This window comes from Podarcis bocagei (genome assembly GCF_964188305.1).
Source record: "Podarcis bocagei genome assembly, chromosome: 9".
NCBI lineage: Eukaryota > Metazoa > Chordata > Lepidosauria > Squamata > Lacertidae > Podarcis > Podarcis bocagei.
In genome coordinates, this window is record NC_138134.1 from 25411255 (window position 1) to 25438542 (window position 27288).

At 41.9% G+C, this 27288-nt stretch overlaps 2 protein-coding genes across 6 annotated transcripts in view; one reads left to right on the forward strand and one right to left on the reverse strand.

Annotated features, from left to right (window-relative positions):
* FIP1L1 (factor interacting with PAPOLA and CPSF1) overlaps positions 1-13857 on the reverse strand; it is a 36130-nt gene extending 22273 nt beyond the window's left edge. For 2 of the 4 annotated variants that reach the window (XM_081208913.1, XM_081208912.1), the window contains exons 1-9: positions 13546-13782; positions 11215-11254; positions 10451-10511; positions 8383-8486; positions 7635-7696; positions 7160-7267; positions 6441-6571; positions 3071-3180; positions 1631-1738 (exon numbers count right to left, since the gene is read on the reverse strand). In XM_081208913.1, coding sequence (XP_081065039.1) covers positions 1631-1738; positions 3071-3180; positions 6441-6571; positions 7160-7267; positions 7635-7696; positions 8383-8486; positions 10451-10511; positions 11215-11254; positions 13546-13633 — 812 coding nt within the window. In that variant the 5' untranslated portion in view covers positions 13634-13782. Of the gene's footprint in view, positions 1-1630; positions 1739-3070; positions 3181-6081; positions 6151-6440; positions 6572-7159; positions 7268-7634; positions 7697-8382; positions 8487-10450; positions 10512-11214; positions 11255-13545 lie in introns of all 4 variants that reach the window. The other 2 variants (XM_081208914.1, XM_081208911.1) reach the window with 2 other exon arrangements.
* Positions 13858-16328: 2471 nt separating this feature from the next.
* SCFD2 (sec1 family domain containing 2) overlaps positions 16329-27288 on the forward strand; it is a 157019-nt gene continuing 146059 nt past the window's right edge. The window contains exons 1-2 of one of the 2 annotated variants that reach the window (XM_081208856.1): positions 16329-17432; positions 20154-20322. In XM_081208856.1, the coding sequence (XP_081064982.1) occupies positions 16574-17432; positions 20154-20322 (1028 nt within the window). In that variant the 5' untranslated portion in view covers positions 16329-16573. The remainder of the gene's footprint in view (positions 17433-20153; positions 20323-27288) is intronic. The other variant, XM_081208857.1, reaches the window with a different exon arrangement.

Genomic DNA, 27288 nt, shown 5'->3' on the forward strand with positions numbered 1-27288 from the left:
ATGACCCTGGGTTGGTTTGTTTTTTACTTGTCAGGAGGAAAAACATCCTCATCTCATGGTCCAGTATATCTGAAGGAGCGTCTCCACCCCCATCGTTCTGCCCAGACACTGAAGTTCAGTGCCGAGGGCCTTCTGGCAGTTCCCTCCCTGCGAGAAGCCAAGTTACAGGGAACCAGGCAGAGGGCCTTCCCAGTAGTGGCCCCCCCATGGAACGCCCTCCCATCAGATGTCAAAGAGAAAAACAACTACCAGACTTTTAGAAGACATCTGAAGGCAGCCCTGTTTAGGGAAGCTTTTAATGTTTAATAGATTACTGTATTTTAATATTCTGTTGGAAGCTGCCCAGAGTGGCTGGGGAAAGCCAGCCAGATGGGCGGGGTATAAATAAATTATTATTATATTATTATTTGTTGGTGAGTGGTTTTGTAGAAGACTGTGCATCAACACAGTCGCAACAAGCACAATCCTCCACCTGAACTTCAAGCTCAATTTCTGGACAATTCAAAACTCTTCCCCCACAAGCTCCAGATCAGCTACTTTCCTATTTTGTGCTGCGATTGTAGTGAATCCAACAGAGCCCTAGGTATATCAGAAGTACTGTTTAACTGTGATGACCCCCCCCCCCAGCATCAAGGGGTCTGGGGCTAAAGGATTGTCCTGGAAATCATGTAAAGTTTCAGAGATTGTGGAAGGTCAGTGCGAAGATCCTGCTCCTTGAAGAAGTGATCAAGCCAAGCAAAGTTTGTGGACCCTTGAATGAGTACAAATCAGAAACCACTAAAAATACAGGTTTAAAATATTATACTTAGGAACTAGGTGGGAAAACGAAGTTAATACAGGGTCTGCAACATGTAGATTAAATAGCCAAACAAATCAAAACACAAAATATCAGTGCCTGAAGACTGACAGAAATGACATATACACTTCATCTAGCTGGAGGCAATGAGCCAATAATCAACAATCTTTTCGGAGAGAAGTAGGACTGTATACCTACTATTGTGGCAACTGTCACAAAAGCTGTTATTGTTAAAAGTGATGGAAGTTAAGGGTTGGGAGGTTCATCCTTTCTGCAAAGAATTACTTTGTAATTTCACCAACTGATACTTTAAAAGGATGGCGCTACGGTGTGCGATGAAGGGATGCGAGGCCACCAGCTATCTAAAGGTATGAGTCTGGCAAGTACTGGATAGGTATCCTCCTTGTGTTCCACAATGGAAATAAGGGGATACACAGGCACACAGAGTTTACAAACTAGTTCGCATTCTGTTTGTTAGCAGCATATGAAGCCTGCTATTCTGATGTGAAGCTTGCCCTATTTCTATGCTTTCCTGTTACCAAATGATTATTATATTGAGAGAGAAGAACAAAACCTACCTGGTTTTGATAGTATTAATCCCCAGATATCACTGCACTCTAAGATTTAGCACTTTTGCTCTATGTAAGAAGTGTGGCTATTATTACCCACTACATATATACTGTGGAATTAAGGGTAGGGGTTTGTGCTGCAAAACCTGGGCATACACTAAAGTCCAGAATGCTATTCTACAGCAGCCTTGCCTAAACACATGCAACCAATGAGTAAAATTAACATTGTAATTCAAAAAGGACTATGTCCCTTTTAACTTCTTACCTTAGTTCCGGCGATTCAGCCCTCCCATATCGGTCCTGCCACTTCCCAACACCTGAACTTGTTTTTCTGGCTGCAGTGTTCGGCTGTGACTGAGAAGAGGCGCTGTTTCTGGTGAGATAAATTTTCTAGGTCTTTCTTTTCCTCAGGCATTACCCCACTTTCAATGAACCCCCAATTGGCCTTTCCACATAGGAGACATAGAGTATGTTGTCCCTTATTAATGGAAGAGAAGAGCAGAAACAAAACCTCAAATCTATCCCTTTTTGACCCCTTTCCTTCTCTGCGTAAGGTGATCTGAGAAGCCCTATGTCCCAGACTTAATTATCCAGGTATTTACTGGGAACTCTGATCCGGCTTTCCATTGATGAGGCACAGCCGGTAATGCTGCTATCAAAACAACAACAACAAAAAAAACCAAACCCCTGGGTTTGTGTCACTTTCCAGCGATAATAGGGCTAATGGTGGGTCAGGCGTATGTTCCTGGCTCGTGCCCAAACGAGGAAGTTATTAAGCAAAGGAAACAGGCAAGTACAGGGTTCATTCATGGAACGCCAAACCATGGTTAGGTTTTAATATTTGAACCAACCCATGGCCCAGTTTGGATAAAATGATAAGCCAGAGTTTATCACCAATCGGCATGAGCCAAAGCTAGCCTTTGATGCACACAGCTAGTGCAGTCAAGGAAGAAATTGCTATATTTTATTAATCATAACTGAATTATGTTCATTCATTCTTTGATACATCACTTAACAAAATCCCTAAGCATTACACACAGATTTACAATCATAAAATCACAAGCAAAAAGTCAGTACATAGTATCAAAACACATAGAGTAGAATAGAGTAAAACATTAAGCAAAACATTAAAATAGAAATACCACCTGTGAGTTACTACAGTGCTTTCAAGAACAGATACAGTAAGCCTTGTTCAAACCCTGAACTGGTTAATCTTAACTACTGTTTGTTGAAACAAAACCGTTTCACAAACTATGGTCTAAATTTGGCTCATTTCAAACAAGCTATACTTAACACATTGTGTAGGTGAGCATGCTGCTGATAAGATACAATTAATGGGGAAATGAAACAAAAGCTTCCAGTCTAGTCCTTGTGGAGGAAGGACAAGGGAAGCAGCTTGTTCCTGTCAGTGATTTCATCATGTAGTCCAGCACATTATCTGTACTTACCTAGCACAGGTGCTTTAAACAGAGACTTAAAAAGTCACATTCTTACTATTGATCATGCTAAAATATAATTAAATCCCTTTAACTTTTCCTGGTAAAATTCCACACACTTCAAATACATCTAGGATTGCAAACTAAAATATGAAAAAAGGTTAAGATTTGAGACAAGGATAGCAAACTTTTCTTTTATTTAGTTTAAGAGAATGGTAACAACTAGAAGGTATTTTCTCTCTATGGCAGTTTGAAAATATCCAACTGACCTGTTTGATGGGATGCCTGTCTTGAATAAGGGAGGGGGAGAAGTAAACTCAGTTTTGGTTGGTGGAAGTGGCATTTCTTTCTCCATGTTTCCAGTTCTTCCCTGCTGCACCTTCAGAATAAAGTTTCTTCATTAGCACTGTCTAATGTATGGGGGGGGGGGGGAGCATCTTTAAGTCAAGTACTTAAGTCAAGATGCTTAAGTACAGGGCTGAAGAACAAAACTCTTAACGAATTATGGCTGCACATCTTAGCAGATCTTGTGCAGGAAAATTATGGCCTGGATTCAAAGACTGTTGCAACTAGTTCCATGTTCCCAAAAGAGCCTGTGTCGCCCACACAAACCTGTGATAAACCTTCTTTCAATCTGGGGGAGTTTCAAAAATAGTTTGTGCTACAGCATGAAGATCAGATAAATCACAAGAGAGCAAGTGAGAAATAAAAAAAAATCCACTGGACATTGTTTGATGAATGAGCATAAAGTAACTCTCTGAATGCCAAAAATGTTTGTATTATTTTGCTGCAGCCTACGTAAGATTTTATGTAAAACATACTTCAATGTGGGAGAGGGACAGAAACTGAAAATTATAGTATGGTGAACATTTGAAAAGTTTGAACAACCACGTTTCTACCAGAACAAAAGCAAAACAAACTCATATGGTCTCCACCGTGGAAAAGCAGTTCTTCATGGCATCTAGAGCAAAAAGCAAAACACAGTTGCCACAGTAATTGTAGTCTCATTAAATGTGATCATCTCCTTTCAGATAATCATGCCAATCTTCAACATCAGAAAGAAACAAGGCTACAGAACGATTGTGTCTCTATAAATTTAAGAATTCCAAGCCATTGAACAAGGACTGCAATAATCTAGACTAGTCTTCATGCAGACTGTCCTGCACATGAACTGTGTCATTAAAAAAATGCCTCCCACTTGCTAAGAAAATTCTTCTTCAAGTAAAGAAAACAAAACTTAACATACAAATTAAGCAGAGACAGGAATCAAAACCCTTTATTTTTACAATAGAGCAGGTTGCTCTTAGCTACTTGCTTGAGGCAACAAATAATTATTGCTATGTATGTGGCAATAATGTCTCCCTCTATTTAGGCAAAAAGAACATTGTGGTGTTGTACAGCTAATTATGACTGCATAAATTGCCAAAGAGCAGGCCAGGTAGGGTAAACCACATCCATTTTCACAGCTCCGTGCTCAGAAAAGCCACCAACATACCACTCCAATGCCATCAAGTAGTCTAAGAGAGCGCAGCCATCTGGACTGTTAAAACCCTCCAATCTGGGCATCCATAAAATCACTAAAAGGCTAATGTATTCCCAAAGATCTCCCCTTATTTGAAGGCAGCAAAGTACATCTAGCCTTCAAATTCTCACCAGATGTTAATGAAAAGCACCACTGGACCACAGAATTTTAAATCAGGATCATTCAAAGTCTGCTATTGCAGTGCAGCAGTCAGAGTTCTGAGTTTGAATGTGGAAAAGTTCAAATCCAGATTTAAATATTAAGTTTGCAAGGTGGCCTTGAAAGTTACTACCTCTTAGAATTGTTGCTAGGCTTAATGCCACCCTGAGGGCCTTTAAAGGATACAATAAAAAATAAGAGACAAACGAACTAGGAAAGAGCAAACTTCAAATTATTAGTATTACATCAGCCTTGTCTAGATTAGACATCAATTAGGTCTTCTGTACCCAGAATTGGATTACTGAACGCTAATAAAGAATGGAAAACTTGGCTGGTGAATCCAATCAAAAATCTCTATTCAAATTTACCTGCAGGCATATAGTATTAACATTGATCAGGCATTCTTATTTACATAGTAAAACTAATTATATTAAACAACTGTGCATAAAAAGTGATTGGTAACTGGTTGCCCTTGGGCTATAACCTCCTCTACCTGGCCCCTACTGGCCCAACCTAAATGAAAGTGTTTTAAAGAAAGGGAATCGTATAGTTCCAACTTTCACTTTAAGAAACAAAGAGCTTTCATGAGCTTACACATTCTATTCAACTGCACTCATGTATGCATTCTGGAAAAACAAAGCACCCCCATCAATCTTGAAGCCATTTTTTCCAAAAACATATTGGTTCCTTGGCACCAGGAACCTACTCATTGTCTCACACCATGTCGTCCCTTAATATAAAGTTTTTACACGCAGGTGTCCACAAATGCAGTTGCCAATGGAGACCTCCTACCATTTATCCAGCACTTAGCAGGGCTCCTCTCCTCCCCCAAGTTCTCCACACAGCACAAAGATCTCAAGAGGACAGAAAACTCACACACTCCATGCAGGAAAGAGATAAACACTGCATTGCCTGTGAGTCCTTCTATATGAATGTATGGCAGGGGAAAGGCAAAGTCTCATGTCTAGGTTCTAACTTCAGAAACAGTCAACGTTCTTGCTATTCCCAGTATCTTGTAAGGCTAATAAAACTGTTCCCTCTGGAGCTCTCCATGGACATCAGCGTGAAAGGGTCAGTGACGACAGCTGTCTGCCAACACCAGCCAAAATGTGTTCCTCTATCCTTACTGCCAGCTTTATAGTTATCTATGAGGGAGTAAATTGCTCTGCCCCCAATAATACAGAAGTGGATCATTCCTGATATCAGTGAGAGAGAGAAGGGGGGGGAGAGGCACAAAAGAAGCCATCCATTCAATTGGTTCTGATCATTCTCCAGCATGTTTTCTCACTTGAATACTGCACAGAAAATAAAAACACATTAAACATCGACACTTCCATAAACTAGAAACTCATCTGACTAAGGGGATGCAGCATACAAGGAATTAAAGAACTGCCATAGCAATCATTAGTACATTAGGCCATCAAGTCACAGGCTTGCAGCAGCAAAGGTAAATTACAGGGTACTACATGCAGCACATCTGGAGTATACATCAAAACACTTGGGGAAAACAGCTATGCCCACTTGTGCTTAGATTCAGACCTTGGAAATGGTATGGCAAACAGTGATTAGAGTGACTAAGGAAAGTTTACCAACATTCACCTTAAAAAGATTGTATGTGCCATCTGGAATCTCTGCCCCTGGCGTTACTTCCATAGCAATGTCTTCGGCCTAAGTTAAATAACACATTGCCCATTAAAACACCACATTATGGACTGATGGGCTACAATACAACTAACAACAGGCTACAAGCTAGTTGTAGCTTGGTGGTTCCACACTATCAACACAAAGGCCAACAAAGAAATGGAGCAAAACGTCTGGGTGACAGGAAGAGGAAGGAAGGTAGGTATGTACTTTGAACCACACAAAGACTTCTAACACTCACTGCGGATACAGTGCTATTCCAACTTCAGAAGGGAAAGCATTTCCATAATTTGGTAATCAGAGAGTCTATTCATTACCGTAATTTTATTTGTCGTTGAGGTAACAGGTAAAATTTCAAGTCCCATTCGTATTCTCTTTTGTTTTTCACAGTATGCTTTCCAGGTGTCTTCATTAAACCCATAATTGAAATAATCTGAGAGATCAGCACCTGAAGAGGGATAAAACACAAACAGTCTAAAAGTTACAACTCAACTGGCAGAGAGGAAGGGAAATAACCCAGTCCTCCACTAAGCTGTTGGTTTTTAAATGAAACATAGCTGAAAACCATTCTAAAAGGGGGTGTTTTCTACTCCCCCCAAAGCACGTATTAGCTACCAGCAGTGACAATTAATTAACTGCAGTATAAGGGAGAGGGCACTTGACCAAATGGTACATAATCTAGCAAAGAACAACTGCAGCAAAGCAGAAAACTCCAAGCAGATGCTCAAGAGACACCTATGCAAGTTAAGAGGACTGCTCTGTTGATACGATGATTTAAAAGATGCACAGGCATATTCTTGTACATGAAAATTCATTTATTTAAGTAAGGGTTTATTCCACATTGATTTAAGAAATTAACAACACAACTTCTTATCCATAAATTGTGTTCATTGGGTTCTGAGCAATAGTGATCACCCTACTTTCTAGTTGACTAATGGCTTAAGTTCTAATTTGCTACATGGAAAACCCACATTTTTATACAATCTCACTGACAAGCTTCTACAGTGATAAAAATTCAAACAGCAAAATTTGTTACCTGGCTTTCTCCAAGGTTTATCCTCAAAGGAATCCAAATCAACTTCTAATAGTGGAACACCATTAATACTTCCTGGTGCATCCAGATCAACTCCTTTCACTTTTGCACCTACAAAGAAGTGTCAAAATATTATAATAAGAACCATCACACTATTAACAATTCTACATCCAGAATTAAAGCATATCTGTGTTTATAAGCCTGACAAATAATTGAAAACAATGAAATAACTACAGATACATGGGGAAGAAAGACTTTCAGTAGGTACCCTGGGAACATCTCTCAGGAGAGCCTACCTAATATTGTTGAGAAAAATATTCTTCCAATCATATAATTCATAACTTTACAGCTGTATATAAATGCATTCATTTTCAATGTTTTTCTAATTTCTTGCTGTACAATAATGATTGGGATAGTCGGTACAGAATGCTGATTTTTTCTTCTATTTTTTATTTTTGACAGCACAGAAGACGCTTACCAGAAGATCCGTAAGATCGTCCTCCTGTCTTGATATTGAGATTCACTGGGGCTGCTCCATACCTAAAAATTAATGTTTGTATTATTAAGTGGAAAAATGAAGGTTGACAGCTGCCAACTCTAGCACCCATTATTTGCACATGAAACAAAGCCTAATATTTTGTAAACACATTATCCAAGGCACAAAAAACCCCTAACCTAAGAATTTGAGGAACATGCTGGCACCATATTCCCATTTTGAATCATGTGTTTCAAAGCATCTGCAGCATAAGTGCAGACTTTCAATATTATGAAAAACCAAGATGTTGCATTATAAAGCTATATTATCTAGAATCAGTTGGATTGTGTTACTTTTTAATTAGTCAACCTGGCAAAGTACCGAAAGGGAATTTTTTTATTTTATTTTGAGCTTTGTATGTTACTTATAAAAAACCCATGTGTGATTAGTCCATCAAAAATGAAACTGGCCTGATCAAACACATGACGAGATGGTTGAAAAACAAAAAACAAAAAGTGTTACAACTTACACATGTTTCCTTGCTACAGTTTGACAAGGGAAGTGAATATTCACTTGCCTACCTTAGATCAGATCCATTGTGTCATGGAAGTCAGATGCTGAGCCCACCAGCAACCAACCAACCAACCAACCAACCAACCAACCAGTGATATGGGTTTTCTGATAATTTTCCAATGCAAACCAGAGTAATCTGCATAGGATAATCTGCCCCACATCACTGCAAACAGCTTACCCATATTGTGGGGCTCCTGTTTTAATATCTCCTATTGTGACCTGAACATCATCTTCATCGTCATCACTATCACTATCACTGTCATCCTCGGCCTCTGTTGTTTTCTACAAGAAGAAAGATCACAGTTACAAATTACATTCAATGTAAGTAAGTGACCAACAATGGCAGACTAACATTTAACAGAGTACTTTCACTACAATTATTTCAAAATAAAAAATAATGTTACTGCTTTTTTCATATCTGGGTAATATTTATATCATTTAACACTTCCAAAAAATAAAAAACTAAGCAGAAAACTGAGTGTTGAGGATAAACACTGACATCTCAAGAGAAAAAGAGGAGGAAATCTGGCTCATTTCACAACCGCAGAACCTTTTTATATGTACTACTATGGTGCACCACTGAAGTCAATAAGGGCTCTGCCACTGACTTACCGTATTTTTTGCCCTATAGAACGCACTTTTCCCCCTCCAAAAATGAAGGGGAAATGTGTGTGCGTCCTATGGGGCGAATGCAGGCTCCTTGGCTTCAGCGATAGCAACGCGAAGCCTCCGAAGCCTGCGCTTCGGAGGCTTCGCATTGCTTTCGCTGAAGCCAGGAGAGTCTGCTCTTTGAGGCTGGCGGTGGGGGAAAGCAGCGCCAGCCTCAAAGCTGGCGGGGCAGCGGGAAGGCAAACGATGCCTTCCTGCTGCTCCCGGACCTGGTTTGGAGGCTGGCGGTGGGGGAAAGCAGCGCTTCCCCCCACCGCCAGCCCCACAAGCTGGGTTGAAAAGCCGGCAGGAGCCGCACAGCCTTTAAAGAGCGCGCTGCTCTTGGGGGCTTTTCCCCAAGGAGGGAGAAGGGGCTGACTGGCCGAGTCAAGTCTCTTCTCCCTCCTGTGGGCTTTTGTGGGAGATGGGGGAATTCCCCCACCTCCTGCAAAAGCACGCAGAAGCCGCACACCCTTTAAAGAGTGTGCCACTCTTGGGGGCTTTTCACCGAGGAGGGACAAGGGACTGACTGGCCGTTTCAGTCCCTTCTTCCTTCTGGTTGAAAAGCCCGCAGGAGTCGTGAGCGGCTCCTGTAGGCTTTTGCGGGAGGTGGGGGAATTCCGCCACCTCCCGCAAAAGCAGGAAAAAGGTCTTGGGAGTAGCGCACAGGCTGCATGCAGCCTGTCCGCTGCTCCCAGAGCTGCGGGGTGGGTGTGTGTGTGTCATATTTTTTCCCTTGATTTCCCCCCCTGAAAACTTGGTGCGCCCAATGGGCCAGTGTGCCCTATAGGGCAAAAAATACGGTACAATGGATGTGGACACAAGCATCCTCACTATTAATGTTTTCTAACTAGAGCTGCATGAGAAATAACACAATGATAAAAAGAAGTCTGAAATACTTGTGCGTATGTCCATAGTATCCATTGAAAATACTGGCGGGCATCAACCAAAAATGCTATCAAATGCATTAGAAAGCTAAGCAGCCACTCCTCCACAAAGTTTGTCAAATTATTCACTGATACTGCTCCAAACTTCAATGCAACGGAAAAAAGCAGGTATTGGGACAAGGGATAAAATACTAATTATCTACCCAGCTGGTCTTTCCTAAAACTACCATTCTTCACAACAAACAGCCATTGGGGTTGTGTTATGTGCATGTAGTATGAAGACGATCTGTATCAGGTAGTTTGTTTTGTTGTTTTTCAGTAACAAGGCAAGTATTTCAGCATTAGTTAAATGCAATCACATGACTTGGTGAAACAAACTCCTACTGAACTGAATTGTTTTTGCAATCATGTTAAATCTATTCATAACGTTGTACCAGTTTTTGACTGATGTTCAACACCATTGTTGAGAAGGGGGAAAAAAGGGAAGAGGACAGTGAAGCTGACTTATTGGATGGGCTTTCAAAGATGAGCCTAATTCCAGAAGCCGCACTATCAAGCTTTGGATTTTTCAAATCATTTAGCACCTGGGTTGACTTAACTGAATGTTGTAATAATAACATCCTGCGAAAAAAACACATTGACTTGAGTTCATTAGTCACCACAAGCAGTTTGTTCAGAATCCAAGTACATCAAATAATTGGTTTCAATCACCGTTTTCACGACACCATTTTCGGCAGCGGCTTCTTCTTCATTTCCAGTCGGAGGTTGAGCACTTAAAAATAATCATAATAAAAAACATTAACCAAGTTATGAGATGTTAAGATGTATAAGAAAATGAGTTCCACTTAAAATGGGTTATGTACTTGTTATATCATGGATGGATGAAATAGTGTTCCATAAAAATCTGTATGTTTATTTAATACTGCATTAATATCCCATCCTTCCTCAAGGATAGTGTACATGGTCCTCCTGCTTCTGCATAATACTCTCACAGCCCTGCGAGATGGGTTAGGCTGAGAAAAAAGGTAAAGGACCACTGGACGGTTAAGTCCAGTCAAAGGCGACTATGGGGTTGCAGCACTCATCTCACAGACAGCTATCTGGGTCATGTGGCCAGCATGACTAAACCGCTTCTGGTGCAACAGAACACCGTAATCCAGAGCATACGAAACACCATTTACCTTCCCACCACAGTAGTACGGTACCTATTTATCTACTTGCACTGGGGTGCTTTTGATCTGCTAGGTTGGCAGGATCTGGGACAGAGCAACGGGAGCTCACCCCGTTGCATAGATTCGAACCACCGACCTTCCAACTGGCAAGCCCAAGAGGCTCAGTGGTTTAGACCACAGCGCCACCAGCGTGACGTATTGTATCGTATAGTAGCTCTTCAACAAATAATAATAAATCCATGTATTATCAACACATTACACAGTCAATGCTACAACGATACACACAAATAAAAGAATACCTACTTGCCAGGTGTTTCCTCAGGTTTCTCATCTTCATTTTCATCTACAAAAAGCAACAAGAAGAAAAAATACTACCTCAAAATTATCTCTGACTGCAATAGTACAAACAAGAATCCCTCACAAATTTCCAGTTTTCATTTTATACAAAATGCACAGATTCCATTTCTAAATATTCCAGCTGCATTTCTCAAACCATGTATTATCTGCAGTCAGGATTGTCCCCTTTTTACTAGTCCTTCTACACGTGAATTCATAATGGGTTCAAAGTTTTTAAGTTTTATAAGGCTCTAATTCTAAATTGTACCAAATAGTTTCCATGCTTATAGGTTTTAACAGAGTGTATTGGTGTTTAGTTTTCAAATCCCATAATAATTACATAATACACTAAAGATGTTCCCCAATATTCCAAACTGGATTACTCACATATATTCAAAGATAAACCTTGTGTGTACAGAGATTCGTGAAAATTTTGCTTAACTGGAGAAAGTCTTTTATTACTATAACGGAGACAGAATGTTATCCCATTATAACTTACTTCCCATTACTTCAAATGTTTTGCTATCAAGAAAAAAAATACTTTTCTGAAATCAAGTACAGCAAACCTATCTCACTTCCTAGTGCTACTTAGCTTTACTGTCTTATTTCTTACCTAGCATCTTCTGTACTTTAAAAAAATGCATGACAGGTACAATGTCAACAGGCAAATCTTCTCACATTGTTTGATTTCCAGGGAAAATTTTATTGGTTAAATCTGCATGTTATGAAGCTGTGAAAGTTACAGCACACCTATCACTTATGTTGCAATTATAATGCAAAACCACTTCTATGGGCAGAATACAAAACAGAGCGTTCATGTCAAGATGTCTAACAAAATTTCAAAGAATCCAACTTTTGATGGTGATTTGAATCTCGCCATAGCAGTTCTAAACATAGCTGTTAGAAGGTTATCAACCCTAAATCCTTAAGAGTTGCTGTGGTGTCCACATATATATTTTCCCATCTCTGCTGAAGTGCATACAGCAATTTCATGTAAGAGGTGGCATAACTTGGGGTTTCTTGCAGTAGCACGTGCAATTTGTGTAGCACTTGGACAATAAGTTTCAGTGGACAACTCCCCCCTCCCCGCCCCACCAATAACCCGTTTATTTGCTTTTGGTAAGGTATTGATTCTGCACCAACAGATGTGAGCTGTGTTTTCTTTGTACTTTTTCTTTAGTGAGTTGTAACCTGCTTCTTGCCTTTTCCTTGCAAGCTGTAGCCTTGTCCCTTAAACACACAGGGACACACACCTCCAGTAAAGCAGCAATATAGAGGAAGGGGTGTTCTTGTTTTATTATGTATCTTGTGTTTTTATCTTGTATATTTCTGTTGTGAACTGCCCCTAGATCGATGGAATAAGGGTGGATACAAATTTAACGAATCAGCATCATAATGACATACAGTTAGTGCCTTACCTCTCTACTTTCCCCTTATTATCTTTGTACTGTTTAGAAACAATCTCAATAAAAGTGTGTTTCTGAACACCTTGAGCTTCCCCATGTCTCTCAGGCAGGAAGGTTGGTGCATTGCTGCTGGCAGCCTTCCAACTCCCCCAGTATTCCTGATTTATCTTACCACTAATAACAACAAAACGCTCAAAAATCGCTTCTGATCCAAAGGCCTCGGTCAACTCCAGAGAGAAGGGAAATGCCTCGATATGGTGGTGGTCGACTTAAAACGTATTAAAAAGCTGGTGGGCGGAGTATTAAAAAAACAAAACCCAGGGCCATGGAGAGTCAGGGAGGAGTCTCCCACCAAAGCACGAGCCCTCGAATCAGACCGTGACTTATTTCCTTTTTCACAAAGACCCAAATCGATTCACAACAAGGCACCCCAACTACATCCAGGGGCCCCCTCTCGGCTTCTTAAAAAAGCCCCATATGCATGCGCAAGTTCAGCGGGGCTTAACTCTTCCCCGGTGAATGTCCGATGGGGCCCGGTGTGCCTATTCGCTTTCCAACCCATGGGGCTCCAAATCCACAGCGGGGCCTACCGAGCCTCCCTTAAGGAGACGGGCAGGGGAAGGCGCCGCGCTGCGAAGGGCAACCCGCCTCCTTCCCAGAGGCCTCCCCGTCCTTTGGGAGCCCGAAAAGCCGGCCGCCGAAAGAGCAGGCCTCGGCCGCGGCCTGGCAACGGACACGCTGCGGGGCAGGGCCTAGCGTTTCCCGCCGGCCGAAACCCGAGGAGGGGCGGCCCGGCCCGGCCCGGGAAGCAGCATAATGGCGGCGTGGGGAAGTGGAGAGCAGCTTGAAGAAAGGAAAGAGGTGGTGGTGGGGTTTGAGAGAAGCTTCGTACCGCCATAGAGCCACTCCTCCTCCTCATCCCCGGCGCCGGCCCCGCTCAGGTCCGCCGCCAGCCTCTCCACTTCGCCGCCGGCCGACATGGCTGCTGCTGCTGATTCCGCACGAGGAAGGCCCGGTTGCGCTTCGCTGAGGCGAGTCCCGCAGTGCGCCCCCGCCCCCTCCAACCTCGACCGCTTTTGATTCTTGACGGCGGCAGGAGGAAGGACAACAACAATGGCTGCCGCTGCCTCTCTCTCTCCCCCGCCTCCGGAGAAGGCGAGCGGCGGCGGCAAGCGCGACGGCGCCTCGGCCTGCACTTCCCCTGCGCCGCCGCTGCGCGACTGACACGCTCGGGAAGGGGCAGGCCTGGGCCCCGTCGGTGGGCGCCGCTTTCCTCCTGGAAGCCCTAAGCGTGCTTACTCTAAGTAAGCCCTGCTGTGCTCAGCTGGGCTTACTTGCCCAGGACAAGAGTGCACTTGGAAACTGAGGAGATCCCCCCCCCAAAAAAAGGATGTGGGGTTTTCCCTGAGCAGCAACACTTGCACGCCAGCACTTCTTTATCTGCCCCACTGAGGGTAGCTGTGACACGCAGCAGTGTTGAAACCACAATTACAAAGTAGTTACCAAGTCAGTGCTGTAGTCAGATGCGGGCAGCCCAGAGGATTTAATGCACTCGTCTCAGCACACACAAACGCACGTGAGATGCATTCTCAATCCACTCAAACGGCTCACCTGTTTCTCAAAGGTGTGTGTATCTACTTGCAAGGTGCCCCCGTGGAAGGGACTTAAAATAAACCAGATGCTTAAAGATTTTATCTTTTATCCAGTTTTAATTAGTTCTCTTCTTGCAAAAAGGGGGTGTGATTTGAGGCATATGATTGGACTGGGTGGCTGTTACTGCAAAGCACTTTTCATTCTTAAGCAAGGTAGTTTTGTTTTGATGTACCAGTCAGGTTTCCCACTCACCACCTGGTTAGAATGGCATTTCCTATTTCTAGGGTCTTATAATGCCGTTTTATGCCCGCTAAGTGCTCTCTGAGACTGTACAACTCAAGCCACTGGGAACTTCCCTTTTCCACCCATCTAAACACCTTAATTTGATTCTATAGTCCCCGTGCCTTTAAACATAACCTTTACCAACCTTCCATTCTGAAAGTCCCTTTGCTCTTTTTCCTCAGTGTCTTCAGCTTGTGGTAGAGTTGGCCTAGTGAAGAGAAGTCAGCTCCTTTAATCAGCATTAGCAATTTATTTCTAAAATAAGAGGTGCTAGCTTTCAGGCCTGCCTTTATATCAGACCATTTGTTTTGGGAGGCATCCAGGTTGATAAATTTATTTAAGACACTCAGTGGGGAGGGGGGAAACAATTTGCATATACTCTATTTGCTACCACTTCACATGTTGTTCCATGGCTCAACCCTGGCATTAAAATGGTTTGGCCTGGTGAATGAATATTGATTCAGATTAAATCATACCTATGAGAGGGACTTGCATTAATGACTTTTGAAAACAGAAGGTTTCCCCCCAGAACAGATTAGCTAGTGATAGCTTCTTTGTAACTTTGTCCATTTACTCAAGTCATCTTGAAAAACAGATCCAGAAATACATCTCAGTATTTTGTTGTTCCTGCTGTCTTCCTGTAGTGCTTTGTAGTTTGTAGTCTGGATTGTGTGGACTTTTGTAGAGGTTTAAGAATTGCATACCTTTTTTTTGCTGAAGTTAGTTGTTCATAACACTCCCAGTGTTGTGTAGGTATACATGCTTATTTTAATATGTTCAAGGACTTCTACCTGACGGTACAGCTGGATTAAAACAAAGGTTGATTTACCATCCTGTCTCATGTATAAAATGCTAGTGAACAGGACCTGAGTACAACAGCACTCTCCTCTTATTCCATGGATTACAAAAAGGATCATGATCTATGCTTATACTATTGCTGGCTGGTTGCAATTTATCTGACTTGCTTATTAAGTCAATGTTACCAAGCAGGTGGATTAGTTTTAATTGTAACCAGTTCTAGAACTGCATTTGCAATGAAGAATGGGTATTAAATGTTCTAAATTAATGAGGCTACAAACCTAAACCTGTTCACTCAGAACAAAGCCCCACCAAACTCAATGGTGCTTACACGAAGTTAGGTACAGCTAGGACTGCAACCTTAACCATTAATTATAAATAACTAGTTTCAATCCTTTCCCCTCTAAAACTCAAACTCTCAGATTATTTTCCTGTTAAACCTTCACCCTCCCCCCCCCCCACACGCACATTTAATCAGTGCAACTATGACAAGTCTCTACAGAATTCAGGCTTCCAGCTTTTATGACATTCAACAATACATTGTTTAACAGATATTAAATCTGATGAGACAATTATGCGAGCCGACGAGACCTGTAGCTAGTCCTGGGTGTGCTGTTGCTATTACTACTACAGTTCCTATTACTAGGGCATGAAAACACCACCGAATACTATTTTGTCTTTCAAAACCGTCATTAAAAAAATAATAAGGCGAACGTGACAGAACAGTTCAGAACCGAAAACAGTAGGAGAAACGCCCGACACAACTCTCAAAGGTCCCGCCCCGCTACACATTGCCCAGGCTCCATTCAGCCTCCGCGGCTCTTCCGGGTTGGTAGGCGAACTTCCGCCCTCAGGTGAGAGGGGCATTTGCCGGCCAAAGAGCTTCGTTCTTACAAACGCCCGAAACAGCGCCCCGCCTCCTGGTCTTCCCGACCGGCCAATTGGAGTCGGGAGCTGGAAGATGACATTGAATCCGCGCGACCGCTTCAAAGATAGGCGTGTGCGGATTGTGGAGGCCGGCGGTGCTGTCAACTCCGCTACCCGCTTGTGAAGTGCCGGAGTGGCTTAGGATGTGCCTGATTTAAGTATCCCGCGCCGCCTGACGGGCCTCGGAGGTGCGCTTCCCGCTTCAACACATAGCAAAGGGCTTCTTTTCACTTTTGCCTCACTGACACCCCTTGCAGCCCGTCGTCTGGAGTGGTACCCACTGAGAAGTGCCAGGGGGACTCCAGCAAGCCTCTCCCACGATGTCTTCCTCTTCCACTACCTCCTCCTCTCCCACAGCCCCTGCTGGGATGTCGCAATTCTGCCAGCAAGCCTGGGGGCAGGTGTTTGCCAAGGCGAAGCGGGCTGTTGTGTTCATGGACCCTGCTTGTGCCGAAAGCCTTCACTGGGCATGCGGAGGAGCCGGGAGGTTGCTGCAGGCCGGGGCGATCAACGTCAAGGAGTTTTCCAGCTTTGAATCTGGAGGCGCAGACCAGCCCAAAGCTGTCTTTGTGGTGGGCAGCTTGCTGAAAGGCAGGACGGTGGACATCATCCGTGACATTGTCACTCTCAGCAACTTCCAGTACTGTGTGGTTTTCACAGCTGTCAGCCATGCGGTGCACTTGCAGGCCCACAACGCTCCCGGCACTACTGAGGTTGAAGGTGCCGGCCGGGTGGTCTTTGAACAGTTTGAAGAGAAGCTCTGCCAGTGGATGGGAAACATGAACTACACTGCAGAGGTTCAACATGCCCCTTTGTTCTTGGCACCCATCTCGCCTCATCTCTTTGTAGCACCTGCCTTCTCCTTGTTTTTCCCCTTGATGGCTGAGGATTTGACTCGGATCAATAAAGCTAGACCGGAGAAGAAGAAAATTTCCCACTTGAGTGATGTTGATTTTTCATCTCTGTCTTCAGAGTTGCAGCTTCAGATCAGGTCCTTGGTTTCTGATTTCAACAGCTTGTTTGAGTACCTCAGTGTGCGGGAGGAATGTTTTGCTGTTGGGACAATAAGTAAGATAATTGCAGGGGATCTGGCAAATTATGCCCAGGCTAAGACCAGAAGGAAAACTGCACAACACAGAGCTTCTGTCATCTTTGTGGACAGGACATTAGATTTGACAGGTAAGATGTTTGAGGGATTGACAGTTTGTTTCTTCTTGAAGCTATTCCCCTTAGTTACAAGAATACTAACCTTTGTACGCTACTATAGGAACTTCTGAACGGAACCACTAACATGCCTGAGTTGGTGGAGGCAGTCTTAAATGAGTGTTCTAAGGCTCCTAGATTTCAGCATAAACACCAGAGCCACTTTGGCTGGAGCAGCACCTGCCTCAAATGAAATCGCCAAACACATATGTTAGGAAACACTTAAAAGAGCCAGTGTGGTGTAGTGGTTAAGAGCGGTAGTCTTGTAATCTGGGGAACCAGGTTCGCGTCTCCGCTCCTCCACATGCAGCTGCTGGGTGACCTTGGGCCAGTCACACTTCTTTGAAGTCTCTCAGCCCCACTCACCTCACAGAGTGTCTGTTGTGGGGGAGGAAGGGAAAGGAGAATGTTAGCTGCTTTGAGACTCCTTAAAGGGAGTGAAAGGCGGGATATCAAATCCAAACTCCTCCTCCTCTTCTTCTTCTTCTTCTTCTTCTTCTTCTTCTAAATCTGGTTTTCTGTACTGGAGTAAGGGAAGGTTATATGTGGGTGAGGGAACTGGCAATGACTTCATTGTCAGGGATAGCTCCTTATCTGATCAAGTTTGGGCTACTATATAAGCCAGGCATGGCCAAACTTGTCCCTCCAGCTTTTTTGGGACTACAATTCCCATCATCCCTGACCACTGGTTCTGTTAGCTAGGGATGATGGGAGTTGTAGTCCCAAAACAGCTGGAGGGCCGAGTTTGGCCATGCCTGATTATAGGCCTATTGAGTCAAGCTTGACCAAGGTATTACAGTTTTTTGATATATTAGTTTGTATTTACTCTAACGTGGATATTGTGGTTCTTTAAAGAGTTGGAGACAGGTGCCCCTAAACACTGTCTTGTTACACTGTTATGGATACTTTTCAGCTTGCGTAACTTGAACAGTTGGCAAGTAATTTCAAGGGTTGAAACATCTTGTACTTTGGGTTCCTGCTCTTCCTGGCTAGTGAAATCTTCCAGGGATGAGCTTTCAGTAAGATGCCTGAAGGTGGTTAGAGTCACTTTAAGAGAGGGCATAATTCCCATCTTCCTTGAAAGATGCAGTAGTGATAACATTATGGAAGAATCCAAGTGGCTTGCCAAGGCAGTCTTGGAGACTGTAGATTATTTCAAATCCATCCCAAGTTAATAAACCTTTGAGATGCCAGTTAAAGTGTAAACATACTTCTGCGATATGTGCACATCTGCCAGGATTTAACCAGCTTTCCAATTACTTTTTTTAAAAATAATTTTTATTAACCGACCAATCAAATCAAATCAAATCACATAAATTCCAAATTACAAAGCCGAATTTTAAATTTTTGTTGGGGGTACCCATATTTCAAGTTCCGAAGGGGATCCAATCATCTTCTTGCTTCTGCTTTAATGTCCACAAATCTGTCCAAATAATGTTCACAGTTCTATCCAGTCCTTTCTTGTTGTTTTCCACATCTCTTCTTGTTGTTTTCACATATTTTTCCTTTCTCTTTGTGACCTCTGATGGTCTCCACAAGCGGGTTAAGATAAATTGTAATCCTGTGTGGATTTTTCCATTCGTCCAAGAGCCATATCCAGACGGTTTCTGTATATCATCGCTTCCATAAATAAAAGCACTCTTACCGTCGTTAATCTTCATAGGTCTGTCGCTCCCTTCTCAGTCCTCTGAGGAGGTTCGCCAGAAATCCAGTATGAAAGCAAATCCATTCCTCCTCCCGGTTGTAAATCTTTTGACAGAACCTACCAAAATGGCGACTCTGTTTTTATTGCTGCATCATTCCAAAAGCTCTTGTTCTTTTCTTGATCTCCATAAGGCAGACTTTTGGTTATAATTCATTTCCACACAGTCTTAAATCATCCAGCTTATGTCAATTACATGACGGTTCTGACTTTAGGGGGTGGTTATTGGTTAATCACATAGAAGAAAGAAATAAAGTCCCCCCCCCATCCAGTCCCGCTGCCGACATGCCAAACCTTTGATGTATCTTCTCATGATAAATTCCTGTTTATCCAACCCGTCACTCTTCTTTCACAGAGGTCCCTTCAATTAGCAGTCTTCACTCCCCATTCTTCACTTGAAATATGTGCATTTGCTTCTTTCTAATTGTTTATTTCAAATTGCTGCAGATAGTGCGCGATCAGAGACAGCATCCAGGAGAGCCGGAGTCCACACAAGGGCATCTGCCTAGTGCCCTCACCCCCTTCTTTCAAGTCCGGGGGTGATTTATGGGCACAGCAGGCAAGGGCAGTGTTCCCCATTCCCTTGGGGCAACAAGGGAGGCTGCACACTCCCATAACAGCCTCTTAATTACCTCGTGTGGGCCGGAGAGATGGTATTGTCGGCCATCTTCCAATGCGCCCCTAGTGGCCCCCTCCAGCTTTCCAATTACTGTCAAATCATGGTTGTATATAAGAGATCTAGACACCAGGATCTAGTTTACTGTTTTTCTGCTATGTGAATAGAATGTGAATTCATTTTATACAGTTATGGTGATCTTTGTTTGAATACCTGTCTTCCAAATGGTCAACTTCTAAAATTCACTTTCTTTTCCATTTTAATATTGACATCGTTCAGCTGTTCTCCTTGTGTACACAGTCATATGATTTTGTTTTGTTCTGAATGCTCATTTCACGTAATAAACCTTTTGCTAAGTCAATGGATTATTCTTTTTCAGGAGCAGTTGGTCATCATGGTGACAACCTAGCGGAGAAGATACTCTCTTCTCTTCCCAAACTTCCAGGTCATACAAATGATGTGATGATCAACATGATAGAACTTACAAACCTGCAGAGTGATGATGCAAGTTGCACTATTGTAGCACCAGGCTGCTTGGCACAACCAAAGTAAGAAGCTTCCATGTGTGTGGTATTCTTTAAAAGCTATGTTGCATTTGAGTTCTGCACTGTTACCTAGCCCAGCAAAACAGAGATGTAGTCACAAGCAGGTTTTGCATGCATATTCCTTTGCTTGGCTGGAAACTGAAAATGCAGGCTGGATGTATATGTGCATCTGTATTGTGATGCCAACCATAAGCTGCCAGAAAGTTGATGTTTACTATTGTCTATTCAGATATTGATCATTAACTCAAACACCACAATATGATGGCAATTTCACATACAAAAATGTTGCTATTGCATCATCGTTGGTATCATCTAAAATGGTGTCTGCCTAGCAGAGTGATTTTCTTTTGCCCATGTACCCCTTCAGGTGTTCAGAAAGCTAATTTAAAAAGGGACCTAGTTCAGGTTCCAGCTATACAAGACGGAACTAGTTCAGTTCAAGTTAATAGGATCAGAGAATGGTAGAGTTGGAATCATCTAGTCCAACCCCTTGCAATGCAGGGATCTTTTTACCTATGACTCAGAAATTAAGAGTCTCATGCTTTACCAAGTGAGCTATAGCTCTACATGCAATGAACATTTTAGCTTATAAAATGTTTATCAGTGTTGTCCCTCCTCTCCCCCCCCCCCCCGAATTCAACATTCAGAATGGTTACAAACTACTGTGCTGAAGGGTCCAAAAGTAGACTTGCCCTGTTTATGGCAGCCACACAAGTACCTAACAGGTACTGCTATCGGAAAACAGAGATGCAGTCGTACCTTGGATCCCGAGCACCTTGGTACTTGGACATTTTGGCTCCTGAATGCTGCAAACCCAGAAGTGAGTGTTCCGGTTTGCAAATGTTCTTTGGAACCTGAATGTCTGACAGGGCTTCTGTGGCTTCCGAATGGCTGCAGGAGCTTCCTGCAGCCAATTAGAAGCCACACTTAGGTTTCTGGATGTTTTGGAAGTCGAACAGACTTCTAGAACAGATTCTGTTCAACTTCCGAGGTACGACTGCACTCTTCAACAGGGATGATACAAGAAATGCCTCACACCCCTTCTTTCTAATTACTTGGCAGTCATGATTAAGTGACTAAATGACCTTAGCAACAACAGTGACTCTGTATTTGCCTAATAAGTCATAAAAAGCTGCCTCCACGCTTTGCTTTCCAACTCCAATTGACTTCTTTTTGAAAGAAAAGTAAGAGTCTAAGCCTTCTGCAGGGCAAGTGGGGAATGGAATGGAGATGAATTGAAGTTCTATCCGGAAAATTACTTAAGTGACCACTAATTCACGCAGCAATTATGGGAACTACTTTCACGTGTAGTTCAGAGACTTTTCAGCTAGTTCAGTGAACTAGTTCATTCCAAGCACTGACATCTTTAGCCCAAGTTTAAAACCACTTTCCCCTATGTATGGGAAGGAGGTACACATAGCTCTTGGGACAGTCACAGATACTGCATTTGAGCTGCTCTTGAAATCTGTATTATATTTATTATATATTTATTTCACAGAATCATAGAGATGGAAGGGATCCCAAGGGTCATCTAGTCTAACCCCCTGCAATGCAGGAATCTCAGCTAAAGCATCAATGAACAGATGGCCATCCAAGCTCTGTTTAACAACCTCCAAGAAAGGAGAATCCGCCACCTCTTGTGGGAGTCTGTTCCACTGCAGAACAGCTCCTACTGTCAGAACGTTTCCCCCCGAATATTTATTTGGAATCTCCTTTCTTGCAACTTGAAGTCATTGGTTTGAGTCCTACCCTCCAGAACATGATAAAACAAGCATGCTCCTCCATGTGACAGCCCTTAAGATATTTGAGGATGGCTATCATATCTCCTCTCAGTCTCCTCTAAACATACCCAGCTCCTTCAAGCGCTCCTTGTAAGGCTTAGTTTCCAGACCCTTGATCATCTTGGTTGTCCTCTTCTTCACACCTTCCAGCTTGTCAACATGCTTCTTAAATTGTGGTGGCCAGAATTGGACACAGTATTCCAAGTGTGGTCTAACTAAGACAGAACAGAGTGACACAAGAACAAATGCAACCTAAAATGTTCACTGATAAGATAACTCACACCCCACACCCCCCAAAATGAGCGGAAGATTCATCATCATCATCATCAAACCTTTTATTGGCATCACATACAAACATTCATAGTAAATCAATACAGAATTTTTGTTGTTGTTTAGTTGTGTCCGACTCTTCGTGACCCCATGGACCAGAGCACGCCAGGCACTTCTGTCTTCCACTGCCTCCCGCAGCTTAGTCAAACTCATGCTGGTAGCTTAGAGAACACTGTCCAACCATCTCGTCCTCTGTCGTCCCCTTCTCCTTGTGCCCTCCATCTTGCCCAACATCAGGGTCTTTTCCAGGGAGTCTTCTCTTCTCATGAGGTGGCCAAAGTATTGGAGTCTCAGCTTCAGGATCTGTCCTTCCAGTGAACACTCAGGGCTGATTTCCTTAAGAATGGATATTTTTGATCTTCTTGCAGTCCATGGGACTCTCAAGAGTCTCCTCCAGCACCAATTACAGAATTACCACCGCCCCAATGTCACAGAACATTTGTCAAATAAAAAGAGGCAAAACAGTCTAACGTTACATTTTTTTTAATGATATTTATTACTTTTCGAACAGTTTCAACACAACACTACAAACAAGAGAAAAAAAGAACAATACAAATACAATACAAAAACACTACATACAAAACAAAACAGAAACAAACAAAACCAATTTAAAAACACCTCAAACATTTTCAATATCTTATCTTTCGTTCGCTTATTTCCAGCGACCTCCTCACACCTCCCTTTTTGTATTCCACTTCTATTAATTGTTTCAGCAATTCCTTTCCATCTTCCTCTGTTTTCTATCCTATAATTATCTTAACACATTCTTGCCTTATTTTTTCCTTTAATTTTCTATTAATCTATTTATACTTAATTCCTTATAACATTTCTACTAAAGCCATATAGCTTCATTCCAACATTCTCCTAACATTCCTTAATTTTACAATATTTCTATAAATAGTCTTTAAACTTTTTCCAGTCTTCTTTTTCCAGGCTCTTCATTTCCGCCAATTCCATATAGTCCATCAACTTCATCTGCCATTATCCAACACTTCAGTGCTTTCAAGAAGCAACCATTCTCTCAGCCAGCAAAAAGCAGATGGTTCACAACAAAGTCTCCCGCCTGTGATTTTTTGCGGGTCTCCGCCTTCACCGTGGCGGCCAGACCCAAATTCCCACGGGACAAATTCCTCCTTATCAGAGGAATTCAGCCATTACCGGAGGCACCTCCCCAGAAGTCCAAAACAGTCTAACGTTACAGAACGGAAGATTAAAGTTTTTGCCTGGTGCCTAAAAATCAGATAGTGGTGGCACCAGGCATTCCTCCCTGAGGAAAGCATTCCACAAGTGGGAGCTACCCCAGAGAAGGCCCATTTTTATGTAGAACCTTTGTTTTTTGAGGCAGTTGCGTACATTGTTCCCTCAAGCATTGTGTCAGACACAAGAGTGACTTGGATGGTTGCTTTCCATCACTGTACTATAAAATGCTTAGGAATTTTGCTGTGAGAGCTGTAAGCTTAAAAGTGGATCAGATGCTTAATATGCAGAGATTCGCACGTTTAACCTCTGGCATCTCCAGGTAGGGCCAGGAAAGAACTCTGTGTGGAATTTTTGAAGAGCTACTACCAGATTTGCCATAATGCTGGGGTTGGGAATCTGTGGTTCACCAGATACTGTAGGACTCCAATTCCCATCAGCCCCAAGCACTCCTGCTCCAAGTGTCTCTGGTTGCCATTGGCTCAGTTGCTCAGATCCTAAATAAGGGACTGGCAGGGAAAGTGAAGGAGCGAAAAAGAAGTGGACATTTAGGAAAGCAAGGGCCCAGGAAAGGAGTATTGGAAGACTGTAGGGCTGTAGGGAAGAAGAGAATAATGGAATACTTGGGGAAGGGAATCTGGGAAGGAGAGGGAATGCACAATGAAGTCAGGTCCATAAGACTTAGCTGCAGAGGAGTTCAGATACTGATTTGAAATAATCTGCTAAATATTTGGCTGTAGTTAGCTAGACTTGTGAAATGCACCCTAAGCTGTAATCTGAATTAATGTTTGCAATATTCAACTCTGAAAGAAGTCCATTTAAATTTGAATTGAATTACTGTTTTGGCAGTGAACTTCGGATCAGATGTCATTCTTCATAAAATGTTTGTTGGCAGTGATGGGAATTTTGTAGAATTTGTTATTTCTGAATAAAGGTGCGTGAGATATATACACACACCTAGAGTTTGGAATCCACTGTCAGGTAGTTCACATTTTAATAGATGTTTCTTCTAAGTATTTCATATGTATTGGGATAATGGAGAAAGAAGATCTCCTTTCTCTACAGCATGCTATATGTCTTTTAAAAATAAATAAATAAATGTGTCTCCAGCCAAAACATCTGGGCTTAGTTTATGGAGTTAGCAAGCAGATTTAATGAATATTTATGGTTGACGTAGGGCTATAAAGCAGAGTCTTTACTTAAATCTAGGGAAACAATTAACTTCTTTAAAGATGAAAATTTTAAATTCTCTGTGCTCTTAAAGTTAATTGACTTTGAACACAACCACTTGATAAACTGAAAAATGCAGCAATGTCCTTAAAATTATTTAAATCATATTAGTCATGTGCAGAATTTTCCATCGAGAAAACCTTCTTGCTATAATTGCTGACACATTGGTCATTTAGTAGAAATGGATTGCAGAGAATATATATTTTTGGAGAGTGATAATTTTTTCTCTTTAAGTATATGGTTTATATATTATGAAATAAAACTTATGGATCATAACTATGAAGGGGTGTGTGTGTGTGTGTGTGTATACAATGGTAACATGAACTTCCTCATTGTGGTTTTTTTTAATGAAAGTGCAGTTTATAAATATTTAAAGAAAGAAAATAAAGGTGATACTATTTTCTATATTTGGGCACCCACGGAAAATGTGCAAAATTTATTGGGCACTATAGAAACGTGCAAAATTCCAGTCTTCCCATGGCTGTGCTATCAGTGATGCAGTAACATTTGTCTGAGAAACCAGTTCATAATTCACTCAGATTGCTCAGCTGCAAATCCTTAGCCCTGAAAATATAATAATAATAATTTTATTATTTCAGTCACAGACCAGTTCCAGCTCACATACAATATCAGGAAAGTCATAAAACACGATAGGGATACGTTTGAATTTACAGTTGGGTATAACAGAGACAATACAGATATAGCAACAGTTAAAATTAAATATATAATTTAAATCTTAATCGCTAAAATATAACCTAAAATTGTTGATGATATAAAAATTTCAAGTTTATATACTATAATTGTTTGACATCCGCATAAAAACTATTTAGAAGTTTACATTTTTATGACAAAAATTAAAATTGGGGAGGGGGAGGCACGGGTATCCTGTGTCATGCTAATATCCATAGAAGCTTTCCAATATATATTAAAATAGATTATTGATACAAATTGTATGAATTGTTTTGATGAGTGTAGTTTAAACCCAGAGGAAACAAGAGGATAAGGAAGCAGTCAGAGTGTCTTGTAGCAAATGATAGCTCTTTCCAAATAGAAAAATATTCAGATGGAAGCAAATTCTATTCATTCTGTAGCATCAGAATTTTTGTCTTATATACAGTAAATGGGTGAGTGAATGAAAATGACCTAAATATATTTTGAGTTGCCTTATTTAAATCTACTCCACATAGATATGAAGTGTTCTGCATGCACCAGGAAGCGTCCTCTGAGTAACTAGCTGCCACATCTGCAAAAATGGACTTGGCCGTGGTTACAATCCCTGAATGTAGATTCAGCTGTCAGCACCTTGTTATTGACTCCTCTTCCATCAGCCTGTTCTTTTCTTTTCCTATTAAGTAACTGTTTGCACTTTTAAAGCACAAAAGAATAATGCTTTAAAACCGTTACGTATCTAATGAACTGTCAAGGAACAGACATGCTATAAAGATCAGAACTTTTTTAAAGCGCAATGTGACAGACAATTCTTCAGTGTATGCATTTAATGTATTAATATATATTTTTTACAGGACGCCTAAGAACTAACAGTTCAGGAACAAGTGAGTTTGTGAATCTGAAGGATCACTGCTCATATTCCATTAACCCACCATGCTAGGGGAAGACAGTGCAAGGATTCCTGCTAGCACAAGGGGGTTTCCCTACCCCCCCCAAAAAAATTAGAATTATACATCATTTTAGGAATTTGCCACCTAGTGGTAGGCAAGTTAACTGTATATTTTAAAACCTTCCTTGCTTCATCTGCCTAATCCTACCTTATTTTCTGCAATTTGAAAGACTTTGAGGCCAATATGGGCATAGTGTACTGACTTGCTGCTTAGTAAACTGAACAGCAGCACCAATGTTTCAGAGAGATCTGACAGGAATGTACTGCAAGCCTTAGGTGGCAGATGCTGAGGTGATGACAATGGTCCTCACTGTTCCTCCTGAGCTCCTCCCAGCCATTTCCCTTAGCTGGATATCAGAGCTTTATGTGCTACACAGCCTGTCATCCCCCTTGAAATTGCCCTGCTGGCATCAGATGCTACCATATTTTTGGTGTTGAAGTGAAATTAACAGTCAGCTTCTGGTCATGGAATGAGGGAGGCACCATCTTGAGATAGCAAAATACATTTTGTTGGCCCTAATGGTGCCTTTAGTCTTGGAAAAAGAGAATGAAGATAACATAGATAAATTGGATATTAATCTCATGTTTCTGGTTTGGTGTGCAAGCTAGGTTTGGGGTCTGAAGAAGCTGAAGGCTACAGAATGAAATGAATTGCGCTATCAGTTATATTTCCTGGATTAGCAACAATCAAAATCCTACACTAGCCCTATGAAGCTTGGTGTTGCAGGATGTAATAAACAAAGATGGAATGTTTTTCCTTTGTAAACATTTTATTTTCTAGACAGCTGGATTGCATTGCGCACATCCAGGGAC